The sequence below is a fragment of the Trichoderma virens genome (genome assembly GCF_000170995.1).
Source record: "Trichoderma virens Gv29-8 chromosome Unknown TRIVIscaffold_2, whole genome shotgun sequence".
Classification (NCBI taxonomy): domain Eukaryota; kingdom Fungi; phylum Ascomycota; class Sordariomycetes; order Hypocreales; family Hypocreaceae; genus Trichoderma; species Trichoderma virens.
Window position 1 is genome coordinate 1604409 of NW_014013747.1, and position 17322 is coordinate 1621730.

The 17322-nt window shown below is 50.5% G+C and overlaps 5 protein-coding genes across 5 annotated transcripts; 2 read left to right on the plus strand and 3 right to left on the minus strand.

Annotated features, from left to right (window-relative positions):
- Positions 1 to 15: 15 nt before the first annotated feature.
- TRIVIDRAFT_86434 (uncharacterized protein) lies at positions 16 to 6798 on the minus strand (the record flags this gene model as incomplete). Its single annotated transcript, XM_014105144.1, has 2 exons — positions 16 to 661; positions 731 to 6798. 2 exons carry the CDS (start codon positions 6796 to 6798, stop codon positions 124 to 126), a joined length of 6606 nt encoding a protein of 2201 aa, XP_013960619.1.
- Positions 6799 to 7314: 516 nt separating this feature from the next.
- On the plus strand, positions 7315 to 8859 carry TRIVIDRAFT_35173 (uncharacterized protein; the record flags this gene model as incomplete). The annotated part of the gene is made up of 1 exon (XM_014105145.1): positions 7315 to 8859. One exon carries the CDS (start codon positions 7315 to 7317, stop codon positions 8857 to 8859), a length of 1545 nt encoding a protein of 514 aa, XP_013960620.1.
- A 156-nt stretch (positions 8860 to 9015) lies between these two features.
- TRIVIDRAFT_63722 (uncharacterized protein) lies at positions 9016 to 10349 on the minus strand (the record flags this gene model as incomplete). The annotated part of the gene is made up of 4 exons (XM_014105146.1): positions 9016 to 9180; positions 9247 to 10026; positions 10094 to 10172; positions 10237 to 10349. 4 exons carry the CDS (start codon positions 10347 to 10349, stop codon positions 9016 to 9018), a joined length of 1137 nt encoding a protein of 378 aa, XP_013960621.1.
- Positions 10350 to 11717: 1368 nt separating this feature from the next.
- On the plus strand, positions 11718 to 14083 carry TRIVIDRAFT_82333 (uncharacterized protein; the record flags this gene model as incomplete). Its single annotated transcript, XM_014105147.1, has 8 exons — positions 11718 to 11778; positions 11921 to 12015; positions 12086 to 12089; positions 12173 to 12269; positions 12324 to 12335; positions 12412 to 12580; positions 12641 to 13515; positions 13583 to 14083. 8 exons carry the CDS (start codon positions 11718 to 11720, stop codon positions 13596 to 13598), a joined length of 1329 nt encoding a protein of 442 aa, XP_013960622.1.
- A 187-nt stretch (positions 14084 to 14270) lies between these two features.
- On the minus strand, positions 14271 to 14795 carry TRIVIDRAFT_138136 (uncharacterized protein; the record flags this gene model as incomplete). The annotated part of the gene is made up of 1 exon (XM_014105148.1): positions 14271 to 14795. A coding segment is annotated over one exon (525 nt), but the record flags the coding sequence as incomplete, so codon positions are not given.
- Positions 14796 to 17322: the final 2527 nt, after the last annotated feature.

The following is a 17322-nucleotide window of genomic DNA, read 5'->3' on the forward strand; positions in this document are numbered from 1 at the left end:
GTGCAAACCAAAGCTGGGCAAAAATAAATCACGTATTAAGATTGTATCCGTAGCTTGCCTTTACTGTACATAATCGTTCTTTTTTTGCAGAGGGATCGAAGAAGGGAGAGCGCGCGCCGGCATCTACTCCTCGTCTTCGTCCTCGTCGTCCTCGTCCTCGTCCACATCCATGCTCTCTGCTGCCGTCACTGAAAACTCCCGTTCTTGGTCCACTCCGATGTAACTATCACTCATTAGGAACAGCTTGAGGTTGTGCTCACCAGGAGATGGCACAGTATATTCAAGCCGTACGTTCAGCTCACGGCCGATGGTAACCCGTTTGATTGCCAGTAAATTTCGAGTCTTGTCATCGCCCACCACTAACCACCAGTTCTCCATCTTCTTAGCCGGGTAGAAAGGCGCGTGCACCGTAGAGTCATGTTCGTCATCCTCTTCGATGTTTCGCGTGATTTTGATGCTCAGGATAGCTGGCTCACCAGCCCTGATTTCATCTGCGTCAAGAACTTCATGTTCTAGCTCCAAATCAGGGTACTTGTCGTTTGTGAACTCTGCTGCTTGAGCCAGCTGTTTCTGTGAAAGACCCAATCGCTTGACCAAGTTATTATAGTCTGAATTCTCCTCAGGGTTCATCGCTTCCATGAAGTCGAAAATGTCCTTGATTCTAAAGGAAGGGTTAGTTGAATGATCCATAATGTAGAAGAAAGTAGGAGGTAAGGGAGGGAAAACATACCCAAAATCGTTTGCAACCTTGACGACTTCTGGTGAAAAGTGTGGAATCTGCTTGAGAGGACTATCCCGGTCCCACATTGCTTGGACAACCATTTGAGACATCTCCATGGCGTTCATGGCGTTGAGATGACCATCCGACGAGAGAATGTCGACCATGGCGCTGAGAAGGCTGAGAATCCTAGAAAGGAGAATTTCTTGGTCCTTGGCAAGGTCGATTGGAAGTTGCATCCGCGAGAAATGAGCTTGGAGCAAAACAAACGCTTTGAAGTGAGGCGAGTCATAGCTGGGCTGTGCCATCTTGACGGGAATGCGGTCGTAGATACGCCGCAAGAGACTGTCCTCGTGCCGACGAACTTGGATGGTTTCAAACTCGGTAGCAGAAGTGACGATTTCCAAGATACCCTTGAGCTTCGTCCGTGCTGTGAGGGAAAGCAAGAATGTCTGCATTGTGATGTACGAAATATTGTAGTACGCGCCAATCATGGCCGCATTCTGTGGTGCAACAGATCCATCGTCTTCGTCAAATTCGATAATCTTGGATTCGCCCAGTTCACGTAGCGTCGTTTCCACGAGATCTGACATGTAGTTGCTCAGGCCATCGTGGGTCGTGCTAGTCAGGCCATAATAGCTTGGGTTTCCTAGCAGTCTTCGATAAAAGTACGTGAACGTAGTCCAGTTGATAGCATCATCACCCGACTCGATCATCTTTGTGCTAATCTCCGTGACAAAGGCATCGTGGAGGTAGTTGTGCAAGTGCGACTCGATGGGCAGGGCCTCGTTCAAAAACTTCTTATAATACTCACGCTTAACTTGAGGCAGCATGAGGACTCCACGGCCACGGCCATCTTTTGAAGGTCGCAATGCCTTGCCAAACATTTGCAAAATTTCGCTAAGAGGATAATCCACATATCTGTGCTCGCGGCCCTCAAAATACTGCGTACCCATGACAATAACGAGATGAGCGGTATTAGTCAATTCCCAGCAGACGTCTCGAGACGCGACAAGCACTTGAATAGCGCCATTATCATACAGATGTTTGACAATGCGCTTGTCGCTTTGGCTGAGAGCTTCATGGTAGTAGCCAACACCATGAGACAAGGCCTCAGCAAGGGCTTCTTCATGGACACGATCAAGAAGGGGTCGCATTTGCTCGACATCGGCGTGCAAAAAGCGGTCTTCATCATCGTCCGCGGCACACGCAGCTAGCAAATCTCGTGCAGTGTTTCTGGTTTGCTTGCGGCTAGGCACGAAAATCATTGCTGGCTTGTCTGGTGACATCTGCGTAATAGCCAGGTAAGCGGGTTTCGCCATGGCCAGCATCAAGGATGGGAAATGGGGGATCGAGAAGGACTGGATGTGAAGCTCGAGAGGCACAGGTCTGACATGAGGGCTGAAGTTGTAAATATCGTGCTTTTTGGCATCAATCCACTCGCCAACATCCCGAGCATTGGCCAAAGAGGCACTCAAAGCAACAATCCTCATCGGCAGTTCTGTCTGGGTGCGGATGTAGTGCATACGCGATACGATAATCTCGTATATGTAGCCCATGTGGCCACCCAGAAGATGGATTTCATCGGCGATGAACAGCTGCACCGTCTGGACATTCTTCCGTCTCTTCCACTGCCTAGACAAGACATCCCATTGCGTAGGTGTAGCGAGGATCAGGTCACCAGCTTCAAGGATTTTGAGATCTGCAGCAGTTTCGCCAGTCAACTTCACAATTTCTTTTCCGCCGCCCAAGTGGCCCAGTCTCTTTTGCCAGTCTTGGAGCCGAGCGTCGACAAGCTCCTGGAAAGGAGCGATATAAACTGCTCGACCGGCGTCACCTTGCGCCCAGTGCCGCAGGAGGGCGAATTCGGCACACACCGTTTTACCACTCCCCGTTGGGGCGCCGATGAAGACATTCTGATCTGTCTTATACAGCGAGTTAAAGGTCTGCGTTTGGATCTTGTTGAATTGTCTCCAATCTGGATAGAGATCCACGTAGTCTTGAACTTTGAGCGCCGACACAAGAAGGGGTTGAAGGTCAAGAAGCTCCGTGTGAGGGGGAAACTTTTCGGGCAAGATAAGCTTGTGGAAGGGAACAGCCAACCTGGTCTCTGAATGCATCCATCTGTCTGAGATGACTGAGACGAAGTAGTTGGGAGGCATAGGGTCTGTGATGGGGACGGTAAAGTCCACAATGTGTTCGTTTGCTTCAGATTCGGCGTAATCTTTGCGCAGAAGGAAAGTGTCGTGATATAAAATGTCTTCGCCGTCACAGTCCTCGACAATGATCCAGAAGCTCTCGGCAGCGCCATGAACGCTATCATCCCACTCGAAATTTGGAGTGATGCTGAGCTCGACTCTGAGCATCGATCTGGTCATGGGCTGAACTTGTGCTTGAACATCGACCCTGGGGAACTTGGCGACCAGCCCACAGACGGTACGGCCTGCCTTGGGCATGCCCAACAGCTCGCCCATTCTCGGAGGATCAAGATCAAAGTAGTTGCTCCACGAGACGTCGATTCTTTCTGCTTTCTGGACGATATCGCGCGGGCAAGAGGGGAATTGACGCAGCGGTGACATGGTGGGCCACATTCGCTTTTCTGCCATCTTGCACAGGTCTAGGGCAGTCTTTGCAACCGACGACCAGCCCTTCTTGAGCGTGATCTCGAAGATGGCCCTCAAGATTCGGCCGGCACTTTGCGTGACGTATACCATGTCTGCCATGAGAGCCAGGCCGTCGAGCTTCAAACGAGAGATGTAAGCCTGAAGCAGTACATTGATTTTGGCGTGTGACTCTTCGATGCTTTCTTTGACAGGGATCGGCACTCTGCCCATCAACTTCGCGAGCTCCAGTTTCTCATCTTGACGGACGGGAATGTATTTGAATTCAGCACTAAGCGCGAATACCCGGAAGAGCTCGATGGTTGTAATTGAGGGCTGGATGAGATTATTATAGGTGTCCATGGAGCTAGAGGTGATGTAGTAGTGGGAGGCAATACGACCCAATTCGGTAGATTGAATCCTGCCTGTCTTCTCGTCATATTTGATGAGATTAGACTTCCTCAGAGCCATTGCCGCAGAATGTATGAGGTCGACACGCTTCTGTTCCAACGCCTCATCGTCCTCATATTCTGCGCCTACTTGATACAACCCTGGAGACCGAAGCATTCGGACAAAGAGGTATGTGTATCCAAGCCACTCGACACCTTCATCTCGAGTTCTCACATTGCCAAGTACAACTTCGGCATTGAGATTATCCACCAATTTGCTGACAAACTGACTCTCAATGGGAAGCTGCTGGTTGAGAAGCGAAAGGTAGTACTGAATTTCACTTTGGGTGGTAATAATGATGCCTTCTCCGTAAGTGTCAAACTGCGGTCGACCTGCACGACCGAGCATTTGGAGGACATCTTGAGGGCTAAGCTCAACCCAGCTACCCTTCTCTGGAGAGTAGATTTGTGTACCCTTGATAATGACGGTGTGGGCGGGCAAGTTAACACCCCAAGCAAGAGTGGCAGTAGACACAAGGACTTGAATGGCACCTCTGGCAAACAAATCCTCGACATCGGTTCTGTCTATTCGGTTCATGCCAGCGTGGTGGATACCAAAACCATATGGTAAGATATCCTTGAGGTCCTGGTCGGTTGCCTGGCTCGCAGCTTCAGCCAAGACCTCACGGCTACCGGCGTCGTGTCGAAGAATTTGGTTGATGGTCTCCATTTCCAAAGCCTTGTCTCGAATATACCGGGCCGTCTTTGCGGTCTCTTTACGAGAGTGGACGAAGATGATCATCTGGTTTCGGTGAGTGCCGACATGCTCAATGACTTTGTTGTAGGTGACATCGTTCATCGTCTTGAGCTGCTTGATCGCTTTGCGATCAGTGACGCCAATGAATTCCTGGCGCAGGGGACACGGTCGGAAGGAACCATCAAAGTGGAACATGGCCTTCTTGGTGTCGACGCGGAGGAAGCTGGCAACATCTCGGTAATTGGGAAGCGTTGCAGACAGGCCGACAATTCGTACAGGCTCTCCAGTCTGTTCTGTTTTGCGAATAGTTCTGCTGACAATGCTTTCCAATACTGGACCACGGTCATCATGGAGCAGATGAATTTCGTCAATGATGATCAGGCGCACCAGGTTGGTGTAAGATGTATCAGTTGCCTTGCGTGTGATGACGTCCCATTTTTCAGGTGTGGTCACGATAATCTGGGTTTCTGCGATTTGTTGCTTAGTGAGCTGGCGATCACCAGTCAGCTCAGACACGCGGATTCCATATGGCTCAAGGCGCTTTCCAAAGTTGCCAACTTGCTCTTGAACGAGAGCCTTCAGGGGAGCAATGTAGACGATTTTGAAAGCATCGAGATCAATGTCGCCGGTCTCTGGGTTCCGGTTCTTGCCGAGTTCTCTCAAAATAGTCAACATGGCCACGTTTGTTTTACCACTACCTGTCGGGGCACAAACAAGCATGTTGCCATCATCCTCAAAAGCGGTTGGATAACATTTGGATTGAATCTTGTTCAAGGATTTGGCCGTGCTGAAGGGCATCCGTGACCATTCGGGCATGTCAGTGATAGGAATGAGAATGTCATCCGGATCATTTCGTTTCTTCGGAGCAGGTACGTGAATCTCTTCGTAGCCCTTGAAAGATCTCTTTGTCGATCCCTCTGGTAGCCTGACTTTGGCGTTGGTCATCAGGTGGTTTCCTTGGTCAAAAACCAAGTTGTCCAGGTTGATGAGCCTCTTCGGCTGCAACCCGCCCACCAGTTGCCCTTCAGGTCGTTCAGTCTTGGGTCCTTCTGCGGTGAAAGATGCGGGAACATCAATGTCCATTTTGATAGCCCCCTTTCCTCCTTTCTCCCCGTCTGCTCCAGACTTGCCGCGCAGCTCGTTGAGAATCCATTGCAGACCCTCCGAAGCCATTTCCCTTTCGACATTGGCACGCTGTTCCGCATCTGCTGCTCTGGCAAGTTTTGTGAGCCAGAAAACCTTTTCTCTATTTTGAACCAGCTTTTGGACAAGCTCGTGATGCTCGAAGTCGAAGAGCTCCATCAGATCGTTTTCAATCTCTCGGAGTGATTTCTCTTCGCCGCCGACCTCGTCAGGCTCTCCGGAGAGTATACGCAAGGCATCCTTCGTTTTATCTGTTTGCTCGTGCGCGTCTGGGTATAATGTGCCAATTTGGCGCTGTAACCAAAAGGCATCCACATCTCGCGCGAGTATAGAGGCCTTGTCGTCCTTCTTGTGCTTATCCCCAGAGGGTGCTGAGTCGAGGATCATTTCGTCATCTGCTTCCCCGGCATCCTCGTCTGCCTTTGCTGCCCCTTCTTCTTCCTCCTCTTCGTCTTCGTCTTCTGAAGACTCATCTCGAACTTCATTGACAATTTCATCCTCTTCGTCGTCTTCGTCAAAGGCAACAGCCACACCCTGCCGCTCGTCGATTTCCGCGTCATCATCGTTGTCACCTCCCATGTTAACATCTTCATCATCGTCTTGAGCATCGTAATCTGTAATCTTCTTTCCCAAGTTGATCAGTTCGTTGAATTGCTTGGGATTCAGAGTTGTGCCGAGGATATCGTCGATTTCCTTCTTCTTGTCCAAATCTTTCATATCGTCGTCTTTCAGATATTCCAACGCAGCATCTGCAGCACTTCGCACGACATCATGGGGCACATCGCCGAGATTATTCGCCACAAGAGTCAAAATCAGGTCAAAGGTCGCCCGTGTCGCAGCGGTTCGAGGTCGATATGTGATGCCTTCGATCAAGGTGTCATTTGTACCGAGAACACCAGCCTGTTGCGCATCAGGCCTTCGCTTTCGCTGCTCTCTTATCAATACGTCCTGGCCTTCCTGAAGACTCCCTCGCTCAATGTCGGGCATTCCAGGTTGCTTCTTCTGCTTTGGAGCTTCGTCACGAGCCACTCTAGAGCCCATGTCGTTGATACTCAGGCGCCCAGCAAGAGACTCTGGATCACCCGTGGCCTCGTCAGTTCGTCTTGTGACAAACCGACGGTCCGCCTGGAGAACCAGGTTGGACATGGCCGAGTACTTGTACTGGGAGACATCGCGATGAGGGTCCGACATCGTGACGGTTGTGTTTGAGGATTAGGATTAAAGAGAGAAGAAAGAGAGAGAACGTCGATGTCCTCGACAAAAGCTCGATGAGCCCAGCCTCTACTTCACCATGTGCTTGCCACCCAGACAAAGGGAATCGTATCGAAACGGAGGGCAGCTGCCTAGGCGTCTCAGCAATGTGAAGTCGCTGAATTGGCTGAAGCGATGCCTAGACTCGGTCGCGATAAATTTCCTGAGCCAACATCTTCTGCCTTGGACGCGCCAAGTAGCAAATAGTTAGTGCAATGCGCCACACCAGAATTGCTTTTGAGCCACATTGTGGAGCCTTGGACTGCCGAGCCAAGCTCACGCTGTGGCCCCCTGTATTTAGCAGCCCAAGCAGCTGTTGATAGGCTGGCTACCTACTACTAGTAGCTGGAGGTACTCCTGAGCGCAGGCGGTACATGCCCAGCTATAAGGCGGCGTATGCAGCCCAACGTCGATGCTGGCATCAATATCAAGTACAATGAATATCAACACATCAACATGCCTGACCATCAGCCGGAATTCCTGATTAAATTTCAGAAGCAACTTGAGCCATATATCAAGCCTCGAGAACAGGTCAATTATATAAGGCGCGTCCTAGCTCTTCACCTCGGATCTTGTGCCGGCAATGGCGCCATCCAGAGTCCTCTGTTCCTCGTCGACGGCTCACAAGAAGTCACCATGCCACCAGACTTGACCGGCGTATTCAGGGAATATGTCGAGGCTCTTCAGGCTAATACGGCAGCACGGCGTCAGTTTGATTGTCTCTTGAAAAATAATACCCCTGAAGAGCCCGAGCCGCCAAAGCCAAAGGCAAACAGCATTGATATGATGGAGGAACGAATATGTCTTTTGAAGCTCCGGCAGAAGCGAGAGAGTCTGCTCGCAGTTCGACAGTCTCTGGATCTTCTCATGGAAAAACCTGCTGCAACCCGTGAGTTTCTAGACGCCAAGCACATCTTTCAAGGCAGCCCCGGAGTGCCAAGTGCACCGGACGATGTTATCAACGGCCTCGCAGTTGATCAGAGCTCTACTCAGTCAGGCCTCAGTGATCGAATTCAACAACTGGAGAAGACGGTTCTGAGAGCAAAGCTGCTGTTAAAGCAGGAGGAACAGACGGTGCGAGAGACGAGAGCCCGATCCAAAAACCAGTTTGACATGGTCAGCAATGGTGCTCGGGTGGAAGCGTTGACCACTACTCGCAATGAACTCATCACTTGGATCGAAAATGAGCTTGGCAAAGCTTCTCCTGGGGCAAGCTCAGGGGCCAAAAGCGGTAGTCATACGTCCAGGGTCAGCCCATCAACAATTGCAGCCAATCTTGAAGAGATTAGCAAAAAGTACGCCAAATACGTGTTCTCGAGGAAGACTCTGTTGGAGATGGAAACGCAGCAATCTCAGCTATCCCAACCATCGCATCCAACGCTTCTACCTCCAGCACAGCTGGTTGCTGGCTTGGACCGAAGCAGTAACAAGCCTCCAATCCCTATTGACCACCTTCTTACCCCTTACTTGAGAGCCCTGGCTGCTATTTCTGTCAGTCAAAAGGCAGCCATCAGCCAGAAAGCCTTCTTCACATCAGCACTGTCCAAGCAGAACCAGGATGCTTGCCAACTACTCGGTCGTCTAGGCGAAGAGAGTCACCTGCTGCCCGCCTATCCAATGAAAGACTCTCTACGCCGGCGGTCTGGCATACAGACGGAGATAGCCTCAAAGTCTGAACATCCTGATATTTCCAAGAGGATCAAGCCGTGGGTATTTGCCGCCGATTCGGCCAAGATTGCGCTCCTCGAATACGCCGCAGAAACTGTCGATATTGGACAAGTAGCACTCGAAAATTGCCTGGAGAATCTTAGGGAAATTGACTTCCTCTTGGGCTATCCTGAAGAAGGGGAGGAGTCCGGCGAAGTTTCTGAAAGACAATCAAAGGCTGGAACGAGGCTTGGATCACAGAAACGTACGTCAAAGAATAGTATCACAGACGATGGGCACGACGTTTGGTCTAGACTACATGGAAATCTAGGAGTGCTCAGAGATGCTGCTTGAAACATGCCTTTAGCGATGTTTATTATGCCTCTGTTCAATATATCTCAGTCATACCTGCACATCTCTGGTAAAAAGTACAAACGCCGTTTAGCTAGAATAAGACATGGTGATCCCAACTCCGCATATTTGCCCCCTTCCCCCGTTAAAATTATCGTGTCACTTTTCAGACATGATGGCAGATATCCTCATTGACAAATCAAGAACCGATAGATGCTCGTCTGCTCCGTCAACGAGCCGCTTATCCACTTCAGAGAAAACAAGAACAATCTTGTTCTTTTGGATATCTGGAATGGTCTCGTCAAAGACGAGTTCTTGGTAGAGCTACACCAGCAAGGTTAGAATGATGTTGTTAAGCACATGTAAAGTGGAGATACTTGCCTGGTTTACGACCTGGCCAGCACTCCAGCCGTCTGCTACCAGGTCCTCAACCACCTTAGATATGGACTGATACGTCTCTCCTGACGACTTTGGGCGCATAGCCTTGACGAGATCGTCAACGGTTGCTCCAGGGATCACACCAGCAATGTCTTCAACAATTTTGACAGTAACCGGTCGCTTGTCTACATCCATGGAATCATCGCCATCGCTGTCCTTTTCCGAGAGTTTCGCCCCAACCAGTCGAGCAGCACTCTGCAGAAATGTAATAGCTTTTCGTAGATCACCCTCGCTACACTTGATGAGTGCATCCACGGCACCATCTTCTAGCGTAACGCCCTCTGCCTCTGCTATTGACTCGAGTCTCTTCTTTGCGTTGCTCTGATCCAAGCTCTTGAACCGAAATTTACTGCATCGACTCGCCAGAGGGTCAATGATTCTAGTAACATAGTTGCATATCAGGCAGAAGCGTGTAATTTTGCTGTACGTCTCCATTGTCCGTCTCAGAGCGCTCTGGGCATCTTGCGTCATGGAGTCGGCCTCGTCAAGAATGATGATTTTGAACGGCGGACAGGGGTATTTGTCTTTGTATGAAGGCGGTGGGTTGGTCAGTTGCATTCGTGCAAAATCTTTGACTTTTTGTCGAACGATTGAAATGCCACGCTCGTCGGACGCGTTGAGCTCGAGAACTCGGGACTTGATCATCTCTGGACCGTAGAGCTCCTTGGCAAGAGCTAGGATGGTAGAGGTTTTGCCAGTGCCCGGGGGTCCGTAAAACAGCATGTGCGGAAGCTTAAGAGAAGGAAGCCATTAGCTTGAATATGCATCTTGAATCCAATTGCGGGCAGATTCCACCAACATTTGAAGCTTGCAGTGTTCTCTGCAGAACCGTGACCGTGTGATCCTGAGCAGTGACATCGTCCAAGCTCTTGGGGCGACTGTGAGGTTATAAATAAGCAAAAAATGCCATCAATGATGCTGTCTGATGGCGAATTGACTGACTATTTCTCAACCCAGGGCTGGGCACGAACGTCTGCTGGCTTGTCCTGCTTCTGCGATGATGTTCCGTTTGTAGCGGCCGCCTTTCTGGCCTTGAGGTCGAAAAAGCTGGCCATGCTTAATGAAGAGAGCCGCACCAGGTGATCGAAGCAGCCAGGCTGTTATTATCAGTGTAGAGATGCCGAATAGCAGCCAGAAGCAATCAAATACTTGGCGGTGCTAATGCGTGAACAGAATATGGGCAGCCAAAAATCCATTAACGCGTCAGTCTTAGGCGCGAGGCGCGTAGCCCAAAAAAGACGGCAAGGCTGATGAACCCCGCGACCCAGTGCATGAATCTCGCTGCTGTTCAGGCCCGTAGCGTGACCCCACCTTGTACCTCTTGTGCAGTAGTGATGTGAAGCTGGATTGTGGTCGGATGTGTGCAAATGCAGCCCAATTTGTGGCTTTGTTCAAGACGTTGCGTTGGAGGCATCACCCGACGGGATTTTGCCATTTCCAATGGATGTCATTTTTAGCTGTCATAGTCTCACTAGGTAGAGGCAAGTATATACCTATGAATACACGGACACACACACACACACATAGAGAGAGAGAGAGGCGTCAATTAATACTGCAGGTGGACTCTTATCTGTTAGTATTTGGCTGCTGATAGAGGTACTAAGGCATGGCATGGGTATCGGTATTCCCTCGAGCTACAGCTAGGTACTTACAGCTAGGTACTGAGTGGTAAGATCCATCCATGCCAGCACGGCAGATTATGTACGGCCCTCCGCTCGGTGCGTCCTCACCTACCCTAAATAGCCTGTAGTTGGTGGCTGACCGTTAAACGTCCGATAGAGTTTCCCTCCATGGGAATTAATCCTGCTCACCTACCGCATCAGTCCATGTTAGCTGGAGGAGTCTTTGAAAAGCCCCGACAGCACTCCAGCCTCTATAGGTTAGCAGCTGAATATACAACGTCCCCGCCTGCATGTAAGTACCCGCTGGGCCGGGCGCTCGAGGCCCTCCGATGAGGCGTTCGGTGGCACGCATGTTTGCATCAACCTTCGTCGTTGCGATGCGATGCTCGGGCTTTCCCTTTTTCTCCTCTTCCCCCAGTAGCTATGGAATCAATGCTGTGGGGTGGCTCTATTCGTCCAACATCCTCCATCCCATCCTTTGGCTTGTCGAGTGCCATTCGTCCCGCCTCTTGCTAGATCCTCAGGCCAGCCAGCCTACAAGGCAGATACCCGCTAACTTTGATTCACTTGGGCCAGCCAACCCCTCCTTGCCCAAACAGGCTTCTGCCACTTGCAAGGCATTAATTCACCAAACTGAAGTGCATCCGCTGGCATAACTCAGCCCTTTGCATATAAAGATTCCCGCTGCCAGAGGCTGCCTTGCACTTCAATTCCCCCGTTGGCTGCCTCTTGCGGAAGCTCATCCTGATATTCCCCATCACAGCGCCTCGCCTCTAAGCCCTCCATATCGAGGCCAACGTCATGGATCAATCCATCATCCGCATCTCCAAGGTTTGGCCGCTTCACAAGTCGGTTTGCAGGCGTCACATGGCTGATCAGCGCTACCCATAGGAGCTCAGCGACATCCAGAAGGGATCAGATCTGGGTACGTGGCTTTGGTCTCAACCCGGCCTTGGTATCTACCAGATGACTTGGTGCTAACCGACATTTGCTTGCCATCACAGCCATTGCTGTCGCTTGCCGTGATGTCGACGTTCGTAATGTCAGGGCTCTGATCATGGGCCCGCACGAGACTCCCTATGAATTTGGGTTCTTTGAGGTAAGCTTATGGCAGGGCCTAGCAGATATTGGGTGGCATCGCATAGCCGAATACTGTGCTAATACCGCAGTCAAGTTTGCAATCAGGTTCAACAGAGGTGAGGCCCAACGATCCCCTCCATGCAGCTAATTACACACAAAACGCTAACAAAAATAAGACTATCCTTCAAAGTCCCCCAATGTTCAGGGCATTACGACGAATGGAGGGCGCTGTCGATTTAACCCCAATATCTACTCAAGTGGCAAAGTTTGTCTGTAAGTACACACAGTTTATTCCTGCTCACTTGCTGCCTACTAATATTCTGAAAGGTCGATCTTAGGGTATTTTCTTCTCTCTCCCCCCCCGAGTTGCCCAATTTATACGGTAATCTCAAGTGAAATGCTGACATGTCGATAGCACATGGAGAGGGGAGCGCGGTGAAGAATGGTCATCAGCGCAGGGGCTCGAGTCGATATTGTTATCAATACAGAGCTTAATGTCAGCAAACCCTTATGAAAACGAACCTGGGTTCGAGAATGCGAATGAAGCATCCGATAAACAAGCTCAAAAGCACTACGTCCAAAAGGTACTGATATCGGTGCCATTCATTCCGCACCCGAGTTGGATGTGACTAATTTACCTGCAGATACGACACGAAACTTTGAGGATCTCTGTTATTCAACGTCTCGAAGGGTACCTGGGACTGCAACCCAATGGCGCCAGTGCGCCCTCCGAAAGCCTGGATTCCAACGATTTGGACTATGACGAGCAGCTAGAGGAGGCCAACAACCCCTTTGAGCCGTTCAAGGACCTTTGCAAACGTCGGTTTCTTTGGTATTATGATTCATACATGGCTGCTGTGACTCAAAGTAAATCTGAGGTGGAAGTTCTGCAGCCGTTTGTCAGGATGCCCTTCGAGTCCCCGGGGTCCAATTCGATGGATGGCCGTTTCAACTATCCGGAGCTCGAGCGTAGGCTCAAAACCATTAAAGAAACGCTTGATGCGGAAACAAACCGCTGGGCAGAAGAGGGTCTCACATCTAAGGCAGGAGAGTCGACAGTGGCCGTCAATTTGCAGCATCAATTTGACCAAGTGTCGGCTTACCTGAAGCGGGGCGATATGCCGCACAGCGTGGTCCTGGAAAATAATAATCCTTTTGTCTGGTTGATTACATACTTTGGAAGGCCGATGACGAATCTCGATGGGGGACTCTTCCGCATCAGAATGACCTTTAGCACTCGGTTTCCAAATGAGCAACCACGAGTCAAGTTTGAGACAAAGATTTTCCATCATCTTATTGCGGCTGATGGAACGGCATGCTACATCCCTAACCCGATGAGGGTAGAGGACGTCAAGTCTCACATCGACGCCATCTTCGAGATGCTTGAAGAAGATGAGCCAGCATATGACCCAAGGAAGATTGTCAATCCCGAGGCTACTAAGATGTTCTGGGGAAACAAGCCGGAGGACAAGAAGCAGTACAACCGCCGGCTACGGAGATCAGTACAGCAGAGCATGGAGTAAGAAATGGCTTGTCAACTTCTTTTCCATCCTCCTCATCGGACAGCTTCACTGACTAAGTACTAGGGAATTCCCCGAGTGATTGATTATTTCTCTTGAGAACAAAGTAACCATTTAGCGTGCCGTTCTTCACCTGTTGTTCCTGTTTTTCTTCAAGGGTGCATCCTGCGATAAGGCTTTGGCGGCGTTCCAGCAGACCTTTTTTTTTTCCCTTGCCCTTTGTGCTTTGTTTCCCTTTTTTTCTCTTGGACGGGTAGTTGGGCTTTATGGTGCGCCTAGTGACTCATGGGCGTTTTACCTTCATTCGATATTTCTAGATGGCGCTGGGGGAGGGAACAGACCAGACTGATATTACCGCCCGTGGCGTATGACTTCACCATTAACCAACAGCTTGAGAGGGCGTTCATCCCATCAAGTGATGCACTCAAAGCCTATGAGTATGAGACACGTTTGATATGCCGCCATCTTGGTTCACACTGATGCGTCATCACTATCATGTACCCTATTGGAGGGGAAAGGCAACTCTTAGCTATAAAATAGAGTTGACTGGTTCGGTCATTTCTTCTGACAAGCTTGTGCGCCAGCACGATCATCTAATACCCAAACGCCGTAAACATATGCAATCTTCCGTGATGCAGTCCCATTTGTCGTCCATACGTATATCATAATGCCGCAAAACAGAAACAATAGTAAAAAAAAATGTATAACAGATCACCATCCAGTCAACCAATAGCACTCATTTCCTACTCTTCGTCTTCTTTTCAATCTTGTCCTTGAGCGGCGCATACGGAGCTGCCACGCCAGGATATTCTTCTTGCTTGCCATCTCCACCCTTGAACTGATACATGCCTCCAGTCCCAATGGTAGCCGGCGTGCCCTGCGTAGGCCGGCTGACCTGTTCGGCGTGTAGCTTGTCGAGAGATTCGCCGACGACTGCGTACTGCGACCAGTTGATGGGCGGGCAGCGGACCACGTCCTGGGGCTTTGGTATCGGCTGCGCCACCCATGCGCGGGTCGTCTCGTCGTCGGGTTGCGCTCCCTGGCCAACTTTTCCCATGGCCAGGTCGCGGGCGAACTCGTCTGGGTGCTCCACGGCGTCGTTCTTGATCTGGCTGAGGGCCTGGATGTCGGCCATCGCGCGCATCTTCTGCATCTGCAGCACAGTGATGGCGGACTTGAGGGCGATGACGTCGGGGTTGGAGTCGAATTCTATCGGCTTCGAAGGCGGCGGAGGCAGGCCAACTTGATCAGCCTGCGAGTGCGATAGCGTCGAGCGCGCGGGCTGCTGCTGCTGCGCCGCGGCCGCGGGTGGCAGAGGCTCGGCGGCGGCGGTTCTGCCCGTTTTTGCATCGCTGGAGAGCTGTGCCGCGGGCAAGGTGGGCGTGATGGGCGACATGGGAGGCGGCACGGGCGACGAGGGTCGAGAGTCCATGTTTGTCGAGATGGTGAGTGCCGGGGCCATGTTCAGCGCACAATGCGCCGGGCCAGCGGCGAGAATGGCGGCCAGAAAAGGGGGGGAGAGACTGCCTGGCCGATGTTGTAGGGTGGTGTTTTTGATGCGCCGATGCGAAATCTGGTGCGTGGATGATGGGGCGAGAGAGAGAATGGTTTGTTTTGATTCAAGATGAGGCATGGAGTCGACGGGTCGATGTCATTGTCGATGCTGCCTTAGTAAGCTCATGATGCAATCCCTCCGATCTGTCACGGAAAAGGGCCACTGGTGTCTTTGTCAACCCTTGTAAGGATGCTTTCTTGTCTGTATAGTTTCTGTAATTTCGGATGTATTTATTTCAATGTTTGAATTTTCTTGTCGAAAGTAAATGCTTTAGAATCGTGATTTTGGTCTTTCAGTCGTTGGAATACAAGCTCCACTAGGCAACAATATACATGTAGACACTCGAAATAGTTCACTCTGTAAGATATTCGTCTTCTTTCCATCTCTTCAATGTTTCACTTCAGGAGGCTACTACATGTAATTAAAAAGTTAAAAATAATCTACGAGGGGTAACTCATATTCATATATTGCTACCTCCAGCCTGTTTGTGAAATCATGTAGGGTAGCTGTCAATCGTAAGCAGCCAAACTAAGCTCGCCAACAATGCTGTTGGTCTCACTGAGACATTGGGACTAATTAACCCGAATCATTCAAAATAAGACTCTGCATCGCAGCTGAACATATTACCGCAGTAATGCAATAAGACGGGCGTGCGGCTGAAATAAAAAGGCATCATTTACTGAGTACGCCTGGTGTTTACGCGGCTGTTGGGTGAATTGACCGAGGTATCACAGAATGGCTCATGGTTGCATATAGTAGGTGTAACGAGTTCTAGCGATTCGTGCCCAAGGCTCTCTTGGTACTCAGCTTGACTATATAATTGACACATAGAAACAAGATAAATCGGGCTCGAGGGACTCATCATCAATGACTCCTCAGGCCCAAAAAAGCAAAACTCTGCCTAACTGGCAACGGCAACATTCCCGCTGGGATCCCCCGGTTGCCAGCGTTCTAGACCTCCCGTCGGGGAAGCTACTTGCTAGAGCTGAGTAGAAGTGATCGCCCAGCATCTCGATTAACTGCGGGAGCTAACCCACTTCCAAAGCTACAACCCTGTCTCACCAATGTCTCTCACAAGAACCAACAACAGAGCACCTGGTTGCTTGCCATTTCGGATCTCCAAGGCTTCACGACGAGCATCAACCAGCGCGGCGCCATACACGCGTAGTACCTACTATGGTAGCGAGCGGCTGGCCAAGAGGTGTATTAGGTAGTTCTTCAAAGGTTCCTCCAGTTACCTCGCTAGAGTCTAGTACTCAAACCAAGGAATGAAAGTTTGTTCTCGCAGTATTAGTGCGCTCCCAGTATTCTTATCCATGGACGTTAAGACCACTAATCAGAGCGAAAATGACTACTATCACCAAGAACTGCTAGATCGAAAAAAGAAATGTGCACCGCAGAAACCGCAATATAATGACGAAGTGGCTAGTGATGCTACACACCATGGGAAACCTCTTATCCGCGGGTGGACGGCGCTCAACTTTGTTCCCCATTGGAGTGCCGATCTTTGTTTCCCCCAACTCATCCTAAAGCGGGCTTTGTGGCTTCTGCCGGCAACAAAATCGCATCAAATCCTGTTGCCATGGGATCCATCACAACGTGGACGCCACATGATGCTCAGCTGTCGCCGCTAGAAGGTCGCGGATGCAGTCCGAGTATATTGCGCTTCCCTTTTCGAGCTTGTGCTGCATCGTTTTGTAACATCTCGAGGGCAGAGCCACTAGCGGCGTGCATCGTCTGTTAATAGCTTCAATCTTCTTGCGGCACGCTGTGCAGGGAAGAGAAGACGTGAGAAATGACCAACGGCACATCCCCTGCTGTTGGGCAGCCGACTATTGTGCGCCAATCTGCAGCATGCCGCCCGAGTGAGATCCAAGCCAATATCTCGAGGCGGGCTGTGGCCAATCCCAGGGGCCCGCAGCAGCTGGTCCATGGATGCTAGACAAATGCTTCGCCTCTAGTGCGGGATATTGGCCCAGAAGCGATGGATTGGGAGCCCGAAAAGGCCGTACCGTGCATGTGAGTAATCGTTTCTGGGTAGAGAGGGGAGCTTGAAGAAGAGAAGAAGATAAGGTGCAGAACAACGGCATGTGCTTGTATTCATCATATGACTGCAGCTATTGTCTTGAGACACTCGGTTGCGACTGGGCTGTCGTCAGCCTTGAGTGAATAGACAACTACCCATTATGCTGATTATTTACCCTTGAACAATAGCAGAGGTTGCTTAAAAGAGAACCTCACAAAGCACGCT